This window comes from Hyperoodon ampullatus (genome assembly GCF_949752795.1).
Source record: "Hyperoodon ampullatus genome assembly, chromosome: 13".
In the NCBI taxonomy this organism is placed as follows: domain Eukaryota; kingdom Metazoa; phylum Chordata; class Mammalia; order Artiodactyla; family Ziphiidae; genus Hyperoodon; species Hyperoodon ampullatus.
Window position 1 is genome coordinate 15,636,266 of NC_136926.1, and position 15,609 is coordinate 15,651,874.

A 15,609-nucleotide genomic window follows, 5' to 3' on the forward strand; every position below is an offset into this window, starting at 1 on the left:
GGAGTTTACGGGTACGTACCAACGGCGCTGCAGGGCGTGGGGGGGCGCTTCTACGCAGCCCAGGCTGCGTTCCCTCACCTTCTGGAGCCTCCGGAGGCTTGGCATGCATACACACATACGTACACACTCCCCTCATTGGTGCGGGAGACCCCTCTCCGAGGGTTTGGGGAGCTCCGGGGGCGTCCGGAAAAGGGTGACCTAATCCCCCCCCCGGGAGCGAATGGTTCTGGCCGCCCCGCCCCGCCTTACCGTTCGCGGGTTGCTGTTTGATGCGCGCTCGGAGCATGCATAGCTAGGGCTCGGCTTCCCGGGTAGAGTCTGCCCGCGCGGTCCCCCGGGCGGGGGCCGGGGGCGGCCTGAGCTGCCAGGGGTCGCGTGCTCCCGGGATTCAGAGCTGCAGATCTCGGATGTACCGCGCGCCACAGGTGCCCAAGCGTCCCTGCAAAGGAGTCCAGGCCTGGGGGGAGGGGGCGCTGTGGGTTACCGCCGACATCAGCCAGCCAAGATGCTCAGGTAGGAAAATAACTCCAGAATGCGGGCACCTCGAACATCAGCCGGGACATTGACTTGGGGATCGGTGAATGTGGGGCAGTTGGCGGGCTGGGTGTAATCCCCCAGTAGTAGAATGGTTAAGTACACAAGCTCTAGACTCCTATCAGGTTCACATTCTATTTCCACTGTTTTAGCTTTATAGGTGGGACTTACACTTGTGACTTCATCTTTTGAAGCCTCAGTTTTGTCATCTGTAGAATGGACATAATGGAAGCTACCTCACAGGACTGCTGAGAAGATTAAATGAGACAATGCTTGTAGAGCTCTTTGCAGGAGGTAGGCATGGGATCTATGCAGGTTATTATTCCTGCCCCATAGATATGTACAGGATATAGGAGCCTGCCCTGTCTGCCCCCCGCCACCATAGTTTGTTTTCTGGTTGGTGCTAAAGTAGGCACAGGCCCAATCTATTCTTCACCCCCTTAGCATTCTATAAATATCTACTGAGTACACACTGTATGCTAGGAATGCATATTTACTCATTAAATATTTGCCAGTAGCACCCTCCTCCCCGTCATTGCAACAACTCAAAGAAGGTCAATTTTCCGAAATGTCCCCTGGGATTGGCAGCTCCCCTTTGAGGAGGACTGGTTGAGGGAGAACGTGACCTTTTTGCCCTGGGGACGGGGACTTAAGAGATTGCCAGTCTTTGCTGATGACAGATGGTTGCCACCATGACCACTTTTCATAGGGAGACCTGGAGGCAGGGACTGACAGGCAGAGCACACCTGCTGTCACCCAAGACCATGAGCAGCGTGAAGACCCCGGTGGAGCTGGCCGTCAGTGGGATGCAGACCCTCCACGTTCAGCACCGCTGCCGGGGCAGCTGCCGGGTCAAGGTTAGGCCGTCATACGTGGATGAGACTTTGTTTGGCAGTCCTGCAGGCACCCAGCCCACACCACCAGTCTTTGACCCACCGTGGATGGGGAAGGCCAACAGAACCAGAGGAGTGGGTACAGGGGCGTCACAGGCCTCAGGGGCCAACGGGAGCTGTGAGACTACCTCCTCCAGGGACAAGACCCTGACCCTCGCACCAAGGAAGAAGAACAAATACAGGTAACAGGATGGGGAGATGCCCTGTTGTTCACATGCCGTGTGACTTTGGGCAAGCACTTTGACCTTTCTGAGCCACAGTTTTCTCACAGTGGAAGGTGGGACCTAATGGGATTATTGAGAAGGTTAAATGGGATGAGACATGTACAGTGCTGGGCACGGTAACCTGACACTTAGGAAGCTCTCAGTAAACGGTAGTGATAATGGTTGTGATGGTGGAATACCCATCCCCAAATGTCTTAGAATGGGCTTCTGAGGCCCAGAGGGGTCAGGTGATTTGCCCAAGATCACACAGCAATTTGCATGTAATTATTAGTGTGGTTGATCCATGAAATGACACAAATGTGATGATTCCAAACTTCAGCAAGTCATTTTGAAAATGGTTCTTGCTGCATTTTCACGAACAATTTAGAAAAACAGGATCTAATGCCAGTGGTTATTGTAGGTTCGAATTAGATTATTTGGATTATTTCGATTAATATCAGCCTGGAGGGAGGCCTCAGGGCCCTATCTTATTTATTGTCATCAGTGTCTTGAACAAAGACATGGAAGACTAGTATATTAGTCAATCAGGGTTGTTATAACAAAATACCATAGACTGGGGCGCTTAAACAACAGAAATTTATTTTTTCACAGTTCTGGAGGCTTGAAGTCCAAGGTCAAGATGCCAGCAGGGTTGCTTTCTCCTGAAGGCTACCTATCCTTGGGTTGCAGATGGCCACCTATTCACTGGGTCCTCACATGGGCTTTTCTCTGTGAGCGTTTGCACTCCTGGTGCCTCTTCCTCTTCTTATAAGGACACAAATCCTATTGGATTAGGGCCTCACCTTTATGGCCTCATTTAACCTTAATTACCTCTTTAAAATTCAGCATGAATTTTGGGAGGATGCAATTCAGTCCATAATGACTAGCCAATCATATTTAGGATCCATTCTGAGCCAAGAGGCACGTATATTAGTTGAGAATGGGAATAGTGTTTATTTAAGTAGGTAAAATTCAACAGAGATAAAAGCAAGTCCCCATTATTATCATGTCTACCTGACAATTGCCGTGGACCGCGAGGCAGGCTCAGGTTGACATTAGCAGCCCTGACAGCTACAACATGGCTGAAAATGCTGGTGTCAGCGTAGGCTGTATTAACAGAAGTATGGTTTCCTAAACAAGGGAGATAACAGTCAACCCCATGCTCTCCTGGAGGATGGAATTTTACGCTGGATGCTGACAAGTAGAGGGTGTCAAGTTAGAAGGTACATAAGAGTTAGAGATGCTATTGCGCAGCAACTTTGGTACCAGACAGACATAGGTTTCAACCAGGTATGGTTTTGAACAGCTAAATCAAGTGGCAAAAGGTTGACTTTTCAAAGACTTGCAGTTTGGGAATGGAAGCACTTTTAGTCCTGGCCAAAAACCATGGACCTGACACCTCATAGGTATGCCATGAATATTTGTGGGACTAATAAAAAAAAAAAATTGCTGAATGAATCTAATTAAAGGTGAGAGGCCTAGAAGGCACTTAAGTCTGACTTAGTGATCAAGAGCTTGGGTCTTTGAGCAGGGCGCTGGATTTGAATCTTGTCTGTACCCTCCTTTTTACTCTCCCTATGCCTCAGTTTTCTTGTCTGTAAAATGGGATTATATCGCCTTCCTGTGGGTGTTGTGAGAAATGAGATGACACACAAGTGACATGCTGAGTCCTGGACCTACACATGAAAAGCCCTGAGTGAATATGCAAAAATTTCAAAAGCTGCTCTCGTGATGAGGCCAGATCACAGAAGTTCAAACTGAGTACCCTCTACATGCCAGGTGCTGGGCTGTGCAATTTCAAATATAGTTGGAAGGGCCACATGACTGCAGAGGGTTTGGCTGACCAGGCCACTACAAAAAGGGAAAAGTGGGTTAAGAGAAAAAGTGAAGGCTATAAAGACTAAGGTTATATTAATCAGGACTCTTGGTTGCAAGTGACAGAAGACTTACCCAAACTTCCTTCAGCAGAAAAAGGGCATTTGGGGCTCATATAACAGGGGCTCAAAACATTCTTGGGATTTTGTCTCTGTTTTAGTGCAGCTTTCCCCTACACATCCCAGGTGAGATGGCCACCAGCCGTTTAGCCCTTATATCCTGCCAGTTCTTCAGGGCTAGGTGGAAGAAAAACATTTCTCTCCTAGTAGTTTCTGCAGAGGTCCTAAGGCAGAACCTTATTGTGCAGAATGGGTCATGTGGTTATTCCTGAGCCAATCAGTGTGGTCAGGAGGATGGGATATGCAAACTGGCCTGGCCTGGGGCACATGCCAGGGAGTGGGGGTGGGGCGGGGCAGCATGCAGGGGGACTGGCGGGAAAAATAGCAGAGATGGGGGTAGTGGTACATGAGGGCTGTGGCCTCACTGCGGGTGCCAGGCTGGGAGACAGAGACTTCTGGGACCTATAGGCAACCCTCTGCTGCTGCAGCTGCCTGGCAGGGGGTGGGGGTGGGCAAGGTTTTTAGGGTTTATTTCCCCAGCTCACTGTTTCTCTTCCCTTACCAGACTGGTTGGCCACACTCCTTCTTACTGCGATGAGTCGCTCTTTGGCTCCCGACCTGAGGGCACCGGCTGGGAGGCCTCGTGGATGGCGAAGGGGGATGCTGCAAAGCTCCATGCCCTCTACTGGACACCCCCAGCTACCCCTAGGGGCAGCCACTCACCCCGCCCCAGGGAGACTCCAGTGCGAGCCGTTCACCCAGCTGGTCCCTCGAAGACAGAGCGCAGGGTGGTGGCAGACTCCCGGAGGTTGTCCGTGGATGGGTTAGACTCTCCACGCCCTCCGAGGCGGGAGCGTTCTTATTCCCTCACCCACCTTAATGTCCCCAGCACAGGTCACCCACCCACCAGTACCCCCTGCACAAATGGGCCTCGAGATCCCAGACCTTCCCCGTCAGGAGTGACCTTCCGGAGCCCCCTGGTGACTCCCAGGGCTCATTCAGTCAGTGTTTCAGTGCCAGTTACCCCCCGACGAGGCGGAGCCACCCAGAAACCAAAGCCACCTTGGAAATGAATTTCTTGGCGCTTTCTGCAGGTTTGCCCATGGGGTCACAGCAAAGGGCAGAGTTTCAGAGGATGGCACTGGTGGGCGGGCCTTTGGAGAGACCACCAGGCATTGGCAAAGCACTCCTGGGGGCAGAGCGAGGGGGGGCAGTGCCGCCCTTTCTTCTGACAACCTCTGGTTGCTCCCTGCTTTTGCCGCTGAGGTGGATATGAGGGCCGCCTCTTGAGATCCCTGTTTCAAGTTCTGTCATAGCCACACAGCATATCAGTGCCAACCCAGGGGTGTCCCCCGGGAGGGTCCCCCCACCCCCTCCATCACACCCACAACATTGTCTCGCCACCAAGTGTGAATAAACGGTATGATCGCCAACCCGGAGGGTTCCTTCTCCCTCCCTTCAAGCCAAGCTTCTTCTCAGGATGAGTTTCCAGCTGAGTCTGGACGCCTCAGGAATTTTCCCAGGCACAGTATGTGGACCAGCAGGGAACACAAGGTGATACGTGGGTGGACATTTAAAATTTTAATAGTCATGTATTTATTTTCACGTATTAAATATATCAGCTCATCGAAGCCGCGAGTTTTGCTAATTTTTTCCTTAGGATAAAGGCCAATGTTAGGCCTGAGTTGATTTAAATAACAAAGTTAAATAACATAGCAATCGTGACAGTGGCAGGTGGGCAACTAATCCTCCTCCCGTTGGTTTCTAGCTAATACCACTAATTGGGGGGTTAGCTGATTCTTCCTGAGCTCAGAATATGGGCTATAGTTGACTTGTTTTGAAATCATATGTATATATATATGATACACATTTCCTACCGTAAAAAAAAAAAAACCACCACAGTGACTAGGACTTTGCTTGGACTTTGAGGGGTCCAAGAAGACCAGAAAGTTCCACATGGCACCTGGAGAGCACTCGGGAAGGAAGCCTAAGTGGTCAGGGCCCACCTGCCTCCCGCCCCACACCATCCTGGGTCAGGCCCCTCAGGAGGAACAGCAAAGCCTTTGCTCTGATGGAGCTGCACCCAGAATCCCAGCATCCTGGTGGGTTGGGTGGAGGCCACGCCTTGGGCCTCTCCGTGTCCTGATGCACCTCCAGGAGGCACCGGGATTCCAGAGAGGCCAGCTGGAAGCCACATCTTTGGTTCTGTGCCTCCACCTTGGGGGAAGGGAAGAGCACACACTCCCAGGGAACAGTCTGGGAGGGACCAACGGTGCCTAGGACCAGGGGCCCACATTCAGACGCCTACACGGCTCCGGTGGGCTGTGAGGGATGCAAGCGAGCCATGCTTTTGGCACAGACAGCATTTTAAACACGTAGGGTGTTTAAATTTCCTAGAACTCTCGCTAAGAATTAGCTCCCTCCCTCCTCAGTTTTACTTGAAACATTCAGCTCTCATTTGCCTTTATCCCTTGCCCCTATGTTTTAGTAGACATTGGCCACAAATACCTCTTTCCTCCAAACTGTACTAAAAAAGGGAAGCAACCGCCCAAGTATGATGATAAGGGGCGACTGACACTGAGGCCATGATGGCTGGAAGACAGTTGGGAGTGGTGTGGACTGGGACAACCTGTCTCTACCATCCAAAGGGGGCGCTCCTGCTCACCTTTAGAAGACATGCAGGCCCGGGCTATCTGGGTGATGAGATTTTTTCCAGAAAAGGCATTTTTAAGCAGTAGCCTCTGATTTTTTAAATGCCAGCAGTGGGGATTTCCCTGGTGGTCCAGTGGTTAAGACTTGCCTTCCAGTGCAGGGAATGCAGGTTGGATCCCTGGTCGGGGAGCTAAGATCCCACATGCCTCACGGCCAAAGAACCAAAACATAAAACAGAAGCATTACTGTAACAAATTCAATAAAGACTTAAAAAAAAAAACGCCAGTAGTGAATTAAAAAATATATTCTTCAACTACCTGGACACCGAATAAGGCTAATGTGAGGTTGCTGGTTTATGACCTCAGGACCCTTGAGCTTTCACGATGCTAAACCAGGGAGAAGTTGTGGGCAAATTGATACCCAGAGCAGGGGCAGGGTGCAGCCTGAAACCCTCCCTCTTTCTCCTGGAGTTCTCTACCTGCCCCGCCCTCCCCTGTGGGCAGCTGTGACCCACACCCAGCTGTCCTGGTGGGTGATGTATCCATCGCAGTCATGGCAGCTTCTGGGCTGGGACCGAGGGGGATGCAGCCCAGGGTCCGGCTTCCCACCGAAGCTAAACGAAGGAATGGTTACGTGCTGACACCCAGCCTGTGTGTTCCCCCTCATGGAATCGGCATCTGCAGCATGGACACGCACCCAATGGCCCTGGGTAAAGTGAAGTTTATTTGTAGGCTGTGGTTTAAAAGGGTTTTTAATTTTGAAAAAGTTAAAGCCATGAATTGCAGGGCTCCACATCCCAGGGGCTTCCAGGCCGGCTCTCGAGTGAGAGGTAAGGTCGTGGTGAGGGCAGGGGTCTGGGCAGGCGGGGGAAGGACTCACTTCTTGCCCTTGCCCTTGCCCTTGCCCTTCACTTTGCTCTTGCTCCGCTTCTTCTTCTTGGACCTGAGCATGGAGCGGACCAGGTAGCCCCTCCACAGGGCCTGGATGAGCGTGGCAGCCCGCACCATGCGCACCATCTCCTGCTCGGCTTCCAGCCTCTTCTTGGCGTTGATCTCCTGCTCGGCCCGGATCTGGGAGAACTCTTCCACCAGCACGTCATGCCGTCTCTTCAGCTCCTCCAGCTGGAGCTTCTCCTCTTTGTGGATGACATCCAACTCCTCGTACTCATCCTGGGGTGAGAGACAGGGGGTAGGGGTCTCCAGGCACAGGACACCGCCTGCCACCCTCTTCTGTTCCCACCCTTCCCGAAGGCGCTTCCACCCCAGCAATGCCGCCTACGCTAAGCCTTTCCGCATCTGAGGCCCAGATGAGAATGGGAGAGCTGACGCGGTCCATCTGAGTTTACGGTGGGACCCAGCTGAAACAGTTTCAGGAAGGAGGAAAGAACACGGCTCATGGGCTGGGCAGGCTGGGCTTCCAATCTCAGCTCAGCCGCATCTTGAGGGACTTCACCTTTCAAGCCGTCATTTTTCCTCATCTGAAACATGGGGACAATTCCAAACCCAGGAGCAGGGGTGGGAGCTATTTCCAGGATTAAATGACGGGATGGATGCAACGTCCACCCCGCCCCCCACCAGGCATCTACCAGAAGAAAAGTACTTCCAGAGGACACAGAGCTAAGTGGACTCGGTCTCTGCCATCATTAACCCACCACCCTCATTGGGAACAGAGAAACAAGAGCACAGCCTCCAAAGTCTCCCCCTTCGTAGAGCATTCAGGATCAGACAGCGCACCTGACATTGACCACTCAGAGGCTGATGTCACTTCCAGTGCTCACCAGGCCTCCCTGCCCCAAAGTCGGGGCTGTGGGCCACCGATGTTATCACAGAGCTGGGTGGAGGCTTGAGGGCACCCCGTTTTTAGGCTACTATTCCCTGAGCACCTCCTCCAGGCCAGATCCTGTGCTGTACAAGCACCTGTGACAACCGTGACTCGTTCAATCCCCACCATGGTTCCAGCGTGGGTGTTACTGTGATCACATGCAGAAATGGGCTCAGAAAGGTCAAGTCCCTTGCTTAGGGTCACACAGCGAGTAAGTGCCGCTAGAGTAGAACCTCCAGATGACAATGGGGATTTTCTTGACCGCTGGAGCCCAGCACCTGGCACATCTAAGCACTCGGTAGAAAGTTCCTGAGTGACTGAGTGAAGTGGTGGAGGTGAATGCTTGAATCCCGTGGGGATGAGTCCCGGCTTAGGGGGCTGCTAGCAGGAGCTGAGCAGGAGGGAACAGGGAGTCTGGGATATTGACAGTAGATGGAGCCAAGATCTTCGGGCCTGGGGTCAAGCACATCTTGGTGGCTCGCAGCTTCTGGCTCCTTCCTTTCCCACCACTCCCCTCACTGCCCCAGGCTAGACAAACCCTTGAGCCTAAGGAAGGGGCAGGGAAGCCACTCTGGAGAGGCCCAGAACTTGGCATAGACCATGGACCATACATACTAGGGCTTCTCTTCTCCACCCCTCACCCCCATTCCTAGAGGATCTTGGGAAACACACTTGAGAGAGACTTAGGCAGACAAATACCTGCTTTTCACTCATCTCCAAATCGTATTTCTGGATCCAGTTCTCAATTTCCGTTTCCACTTTATACTTTTTCTAAAAAAAATTCAGTTAGTCATTGTGTGATGGATTAATATTAATCCATTACTAATATTAATGGATATTTTATTAATAATATTATTATTAATTAATCCATAATTAATTAATTATTAAAATAATCCATTAATCCATAATCCAATATTAATACTAATATTAACAATAAAAAGCACTCAGCCCGCTCTGCATCAGCAGGCCGTGCATCACGCCTCGCCTCTTGAATCCACATCACAAGGTACGTTCTCCATTTCACAGGCGAGGACACAGAGGATCAGATGTGCTAACTCACTTGGCCCAAGATTACAGAGCTCATGGGTGGTGGAGCTTGGATTTGAAGCCAGCAGTCCAGCTCCAGAACATTGTAGGCAGAGGGAGCAGCAGGTGCAAAGGCCCTGAGGTGGGAACAAGCTGGTGATGTTTAAAGAGTAGGAACTGAGCCAGTGTGGCTGGAATGGCATGGCTGGGGAGGGGAATGGTCCCGTTGAGCTCAGAGTGAGAAGCTGTGTCACAGAGGGAGTGTCAGCAGTGGAAGGAGTTTGGTTTCTAACGTAAGGGAGAGTGGAAGCTGTTGGGTGGATTTAGATACAGTGGAGGAACGTGACCTAATTTTGTTTTTAAAAGATCAGCTCCCGTACATACAATGGAATGCTATTCTGCCATAAAAAGGAGTGAAGTATTGGTAAATGCTACGTGGATGAACCTTGAAAGTGCAATGCTAAGTGAAAGAAGCCAGACACGAAAGACCACATATTGTATGATTCCATTTACATGAAGAGTCCAGAATAGGCAAATCCATAGAGACAAAAAGTAGATTAGTGGTCGCCAGGGACTGGGGGGAGGGGGGTGGAGAAGCTACTTAATGAGTACAGGGTTTTATCTGGAGGTGATGAAAATATCTTGGAACTAGATAAAAGTTGTGGTTGTACGACATTGTGAATATACTAAGTGCCACTGAATAAATTTAAATGGTTATATTTTATGTTATGTGAATTTCACCTCAATTTAAAAAAAAAATCAGCTCCTTAGTCCTACAGTGCAAGAGTTCGTAACTTGGGCACCATGGATGGGCTGGCTTCAGGGGGCCTGTGACCCAAGAATTGCCCCCCACCATGGGTATGTACTTCTGAGCCTTTTCATGGGGGAGAGGCCCAGTGCTTCCATCAGATGCTCAAAAGTGTAGTGAAACAAAAACGAATCTGAGAACAAGTGTTAGAAAGGGTGCCCTTTGTGAGGAAAGGGAATCGGAAGCAAGCTGGATGCATGCTGGGCCTGGGTCCTAGCTGAGACGATGGAGAAGGCAGATGAAAAAAGGATATTTATGGAGCACCTACTAGGTGCTACCGGCTGGCTACCCATCATCCCATCTAATTCTCATAGCAACTCATTAAGGCCTATTCAATCGCTTTCATTTTAAAAATGTGAAAACTAAGGCTCGGAGGGAGTTAAGAGATTTGCCAGAGGTTTCTGTGCGCCTTCATTTCCTTTGCAGGACAGGTGGGTATCATCCTCCTTGTGGGGCTCAGAGGAGTTCAGGAACTTGCCCAAGGTCACAGAGCTGGCCTGCAGCAGGACCTGATCTCTCTGCCCCCAGTCCCTGGGCCTGTGTGCTGCTCCCTCCCGCCTCCCGAGGGATACTGCGTCCATCCTGGGCTTCCCTGCACCCTTCTCCCCAGGGAGCTGCTCCCCGGGTGGCTGGAGCAGCCCTGCCCCCCACCCCAAGCCCTGCGCCTGGCCCTCCCTTCACCCCCTCCCCTGCCCCAGTGGCCCCATTGCCCCCACCGCCCCGCTTTCCCAGGGCACCTTCCTCAGCGCCTGCTCTGCCTTCCAGTTCTCCATGACCAGGCTGTTGAACCGCGACTGCAGCAGCAGGATCTCCTGCTGGATCTTGGCCACCCGGGCCTGCGAGGCCTGGAAGTCCGCCTTCTGCTGTTCCTCAGCCTCCTGCTTGGTGCGAAGGAGGCTGTTCTCTGAGAACTCGGGCACCTGGTGCAGGTGGCTTTTCAGTTCTTGGATCACGAAGTTCTCCTTCTCTACCTGGGCCAGGAAGAAGAGAGGCTCCGGGATACCTCCGCGATCATGAGCCATGGCAGGAGAGGCTGGCGTGCCTGCAGCCCCCTCAGGACAGGGCGCTACTACCTCACCAAATCCCAGCCCTGGCCCCGGAGGACGGGGACAGCCTGCCTAGAGACCGGGAAATTGAGGCTCAGGGGGGTTGAGTCTGTCTGGGGTTGTGCAGCTGAGATGGAATTTGAAGCCGGGTCTGGCTGATCCAGAGCCCACGTTCGTGGCCACCATCCTCTATTTCCCGGCGTGAGTGAAGTGCACAGGCGCGCCTGAGCGGGGTCACAGGAGGAGAGGTCTGCGACAGCGCGAAGCTCCTGCCGGGTCACAGCAGGGGAGTGCCTAGTTGCCAGGGACACTTGGCGCGATGCATGAAAGTGTGAGATAAACACGCGCCGCAGGGATTGCCCCCCCACCCTCCCCTTGAGGGCCTGGCTTGGCTCCTGCCCCTCAGTCGGTTCTAAAACAGGAATTGGTTGTAGTGAGGTGGCTGGACCTAGAGTCTGTCATACAGAGTGAAGTAAGCCAGAAAGAGAAAAACAAATACCGTATGCTAACACATATATATGGAATCTAAAAAAAAAAAAAAAGTTCTGAAGAACCTAGGGGCAGGACATGAATAAAGACACAGACGTAGAGAATGGACTTGAGGACACGGGGAGGGGGAAGGGTAAGCTGGGACTGGGACAAAGTGAGAGAGTGGCATGGACATATACACACTACCAAATGTAAAATAGATCGCTAGTGGGAAGCAGCCGCATAGCACAGGGAAATCAGCTCGGTGCTTTGTGACCACCTAGAGGGGTGGGATAGGGAGGGTGGGAGGCAGACGCCAGAGGGAGGAGATATGGGGATATATGTATATGTATAGCTGATTCACTTTGTTAAACAGCAGAAACTAACACACCATTGTAAAGCAATTATACTCCAATAAAGATGTTAAAAATAAATAAATAAATAAATGAAAATAAAAATAAAATAAAACACGAATTGGGGTTGGGGGGCACCGCTGTTTCGTAAATAAACTCCAAAGGCTGATCACAAGTGCTAGGGTGTCCCTCTGAACACACGGGGCCTGTGGCTGGCTCAGGCCAGCAGCCTCGGGCTGGGGGCAGCAGACAGCAGGGCCGCAGCGGGCCTGAGCTCACTTCCTGTACTCAGGGAGTGGGAGGCGGGGTGGGGAGGGGTTTGAGGCAAGCCTGTCCTGTGGGCAAGTCTTCAGCCTTCAGGGGTTGGGTTTGAAGCAGGCAGTACTATTCGCAGTCAGAGCTTTTCTTGTGAACCCCTCAACATGCCTTATTGGTGTCATCCTCTCATTTTACACTGAGATCCAGTGACCTGATGAAACCTGCCCACTTGGCAGAAATGGAATTTGACCCCAGATCTGTCCAACTTGGCAGCCCCAAGCTGTTTCCACTACCCGAATGAGACTGGCAAAGCCACTTGGAAGTCCTCTTCCTGTCCCTAGGTGACACCCCTCCAACCTATGAGTGGTCTCCCCTGAGCACCCAGGAGCCTGTCATCTCTCAGCAGATAATTACCTTGTCCCCCTTTTTGTGCCAGGCCCACTGGGGACACAGTGGAAGGCCAAGAGAGACAAGGTCCCTGTCCTCTTGTGGGGGAGCCAGACCCCAATCGTATCATTAAATCATCACACAAATAGTCATCAACAAACCCTGATGAATGCTGTACAGGACAAAGTCAGAGAGAACATAAGGAAGGGGGGACCCCCCTGAGCTAGCACATCGGGGAGGGAGGGTGGCCTTGATCTCTCATCTATCACAGGGTGATGAAAATGTGGCAGTGCTGGCTGGCTGTCCCCCAGGACCTGTTCTCCCCAGAAAGGCTGTAGAGCAGAATGTTTCACTGGGAAGGTGGCCCCAGCTACAGACCACTTTCCCAGCATCTCTAGCACTGGGTGTAGCTAAGAACTGTATGAATGCTGCTTCTAGGTGATGTCCCAAAAGGGTAGGACAAAGTCCCCTCCTCCCCTTTCCTCCTTCCTGCTGGCTGGACCAGTGGTGACATGACGGTGGAAAGCTGGAGCAGCCTTCTGGGCCCACAGTTAGAAGTCCCATGTGGGGGACAGCAGAGAAGCCAGCAGCAAGGAACCTGGGCCCCTGATGAGTTTACGAAGCAGAGCTTCCATGCCAGCTCTCTGTTAAACAGAAATACATCACCAGCTTGACTAAGCCACTATCATTTGGGGTCTCTGATTTGGCAGCCAAACCTATACTTATATGCCACTTCCCAGGGACTTTGCTAGTTGTTAGTGCGAAAATGTGTGTAAAGAATAACACATAGTATGTGTCCCCAGATGGTTATTATTAGGTTGGGATCATGTTATCCTTTCCCCTCTTAAAAATTCTTCTAGAGCTTCCACCCCTCCTACCTGCCCCTTACCCTCAGGACAAAGACCACATTCCTCGATTAGGCCTCAAAGGCCCTGTGTAATCTGTCAGCAAAGCCTCAAATTAAGTATTTACTATCCAGCCTTGGCCTGGAAGGTCTCTCTCTACCTCACTTGCCTGGTTCACTCCCTCTCATTCTCCATGTCTTGACTTCAACATCCCTGAGTTCCAAGTTCAGGTTCCCTATAACACTCTTTTATAGCACCCTATACTTACCCTTCCTTGTACTTCTCAAAACTGTAATTAAATCAGCTCTTTAAGACCTACCTTCCCTATCATGAACTCCATGAGGCTGGGACCATGTGGACTCATCATTTATAAGAACTGGCACCTGGTAAGTGCTCAAAACAATATTTATGGAGTAAATGAATGAAAACAGCTATTTAAATCACTGAGGAAAAAACCCAACTGCCAAAAGATTTGGGCTCTTCCCTGGGGCCCCTTCTATATCCTCACCAATACTGTGCAGTGATACCTCTGCATCCCTGTTCCTCACGCAGACTGCCAATTCATTCTCCAGCGTATCGATGATTTCTTGGTTCCTCTGATTCCGTCTGGTGATGTCCTGGAGGAACTGAGTCTTGTCTCTGGCTTCCATGGGACTAGTGAGTAGCTTCTCAAACAGGAAACCTCGGAGTTCTACCAGGCGATCAATAAAACTCTGGGCTTCTGCACTTCTGCCCGGGGTCTGCACCTGCAACAGACTGGCAGCCCGGGGGTTACTGAGCAGGAATCTCACGATGTTCTTGGTGGATCCTTTGATCTGCTGCATAAGGGGTGGGAGGTGGGATTTCTGCACCTTTATGGAGAGGACACGGTCTCGGAACCACGGTTCATCCTCGAACTCTTCTTCCTCCTGCAACTGCCTTTCTTCCTCCTGCAGGTAATTGATGCGATCCAGGAGGATCTGGCAAAGGTCCTCGTGCTCTCTCACTGCTTTCATGATGTCCTCCCCCAGCATCCCCTCCGAATTCTTGGAACTGGATGCCATGTATGACAGCAGGGTCACCCACTCCACCTTGTGAATGGTCTCGTCCAGGACGGACATGATCCTCTTGGTCTCGATGGTGGTGAGTTTGGTCTTGGTAGGAGGCAAGGGTTTTGGCGGGGTGGTGGACTTTTTGGTTGTCTGTGCTATCAGCCTTACTCTGTTGATGTCAGGGTCTTGGTAGAGAGGGGCCACGGCAAGGACGTCCAAAGCCATTTTATGAGCGGTCTTCTTCGCCTTTGTACGCCCTGAGAGACTGAGACTTTGGTAGACTATCTGGGCTTCCTGCTTTTATTGTCTCTGGCAACCCTGAAAAAGGAAGGAGTAAGTAGTCAGCAGAGTCAGGCTGACTTCAGGATGGCTGGTGTGGCCACAGCAGCCGTAAACTGTTGACGTGGAGAGTTTGTCTTAGATGCTCTGCAGCTTTTACACAGAACCTCTCAAGGAAAGCCGTTTTTAGCTTTGTAACAGTGCTCAGGGCCCCAAGGGTAAGGGGACCATGTGTGGAGCTGGGTCTCAGGCACGTGTGTCAGGCAGGGACCAACCAGGAATACAGACATCATTCTAGGTATTCAAACACAGCAACCAGTTACGTGGGTGATGGAAGAATTGAGAGGCCAACCAGGGGAAGGGAAAGCCACCCAGCGATTGTCAATGGCAGGAAACCACGAAGGAGGAGGAAGCGTTGGGTTTGGGGATCAGGGCCACCCAGGGGAAGCTGGAACCACAGCCATTTCCTGTCCAGGAGTCACTATAGCCCCAGTGGAGCTGTGGCCACTGCCGGAAATGCAGCCCAAAGCAGAGAGAAGAGGAGAAATCTGGTTTCTCCCTTTGTCCAGCCTTCCAGTCCAACACCAGTGCCTCCCACTGACCAAATCCAGTGGGAAACCAGGGACAAGGGAGCCTGGGCAATGCAGCCTGCAGGGGTCAGCAGCTGGAGACAGAGCAGAAGAAGGACAAGCAAATAATGGTGCTGAGAGCGAACAGCATGAGGACCAGCACAGCGCATTTGCATTGGCTTTTAAGAATGGATTAAGGGCTTCCCTGGTGGCGCAGTGGTTGAGAGTCCGCCTGCCGATGCAGGGGACACGGGTTCGTGCCCCGGTCCGGGAAGATCCCACATGCCGCGGAGCAGCTGGGCCCGTGAGCCATGGCCCTGAGCCTGCACGTCCGGAGCCTGTGCTCTGCAATGGGAGAGGCCACAACAGTGAGAGGCCCGCGTACCACAGAAAAAAAAAAAAAAAGATCAGCCCTGTAGTCATCTATTCAGGTATTCATTGAGCCCCTGGGGTTATAAAAAAGATACAAGGTATAGTTCCTGTCCTCCCAGAGTTTACCTTC

At 51.7% G+C, this 15,609-nt stretch overlaps 2 protein-coding genes across 3 annotated transcripts; one reads left to right on the forward strand and one right to left on the reverse strand.

Annotated features, from left to right (window-relative positions):
• Nucleotides 1–1,325: 1,325 nt before the first annotated feature.
• RITA1 (RBPJ interacting and tubulin associated 1) lies at nt 1,326–5,195 on the forward strand. The gene is made up of 2 exons (XM_079717413.1): nt 1,326–1,609; nt 4,130–5,195. Exons 1-2 carry the CDS (start codon nt 1,341–1,343, stop codon nt 4,635–4,637), a joined length of 777 nt encoding a protein of 258 aa, XP_079573539.1. The 5' UTR covers nt 1,326–1,340; the 3' UTR covers nt 4,638–5,195.
• Nucleotides 5,196–7,091: 1,896 nt separating this feature from the next.
• Nucleotides 7,092–14,484, reverse strand: DRC10 (dynein regulatory complex subunit 10; the record flags this gene model as incomplete). 2 transcript variants are annotated; one of them, XM_079717524.1, is made up of 4 exons in its annotated part: nt 7,092–7,385; nt 8,737–8,808; nt 10,609–10,842; nt 13,756–14,484. In XM_079717524.1, 4 exons carry the CDS (start codon nt 14,482–14,484, stop codon nt 7,092–7,094), a joined length of 1,329 nt encoding a protein of 442 aa, XP_079573650.1. The 2 variants fall into 2 exon arrangements, with proteins under 2 accessions (XP_079573650.1, XP_079573651.1); XM_079717525.1 differs by lacking the exons at nt 8,737–8,808; nt 10,609–10,842.
• Nucleotides 14,485–15,609: the final 1,125 nt, after the last annotated feature.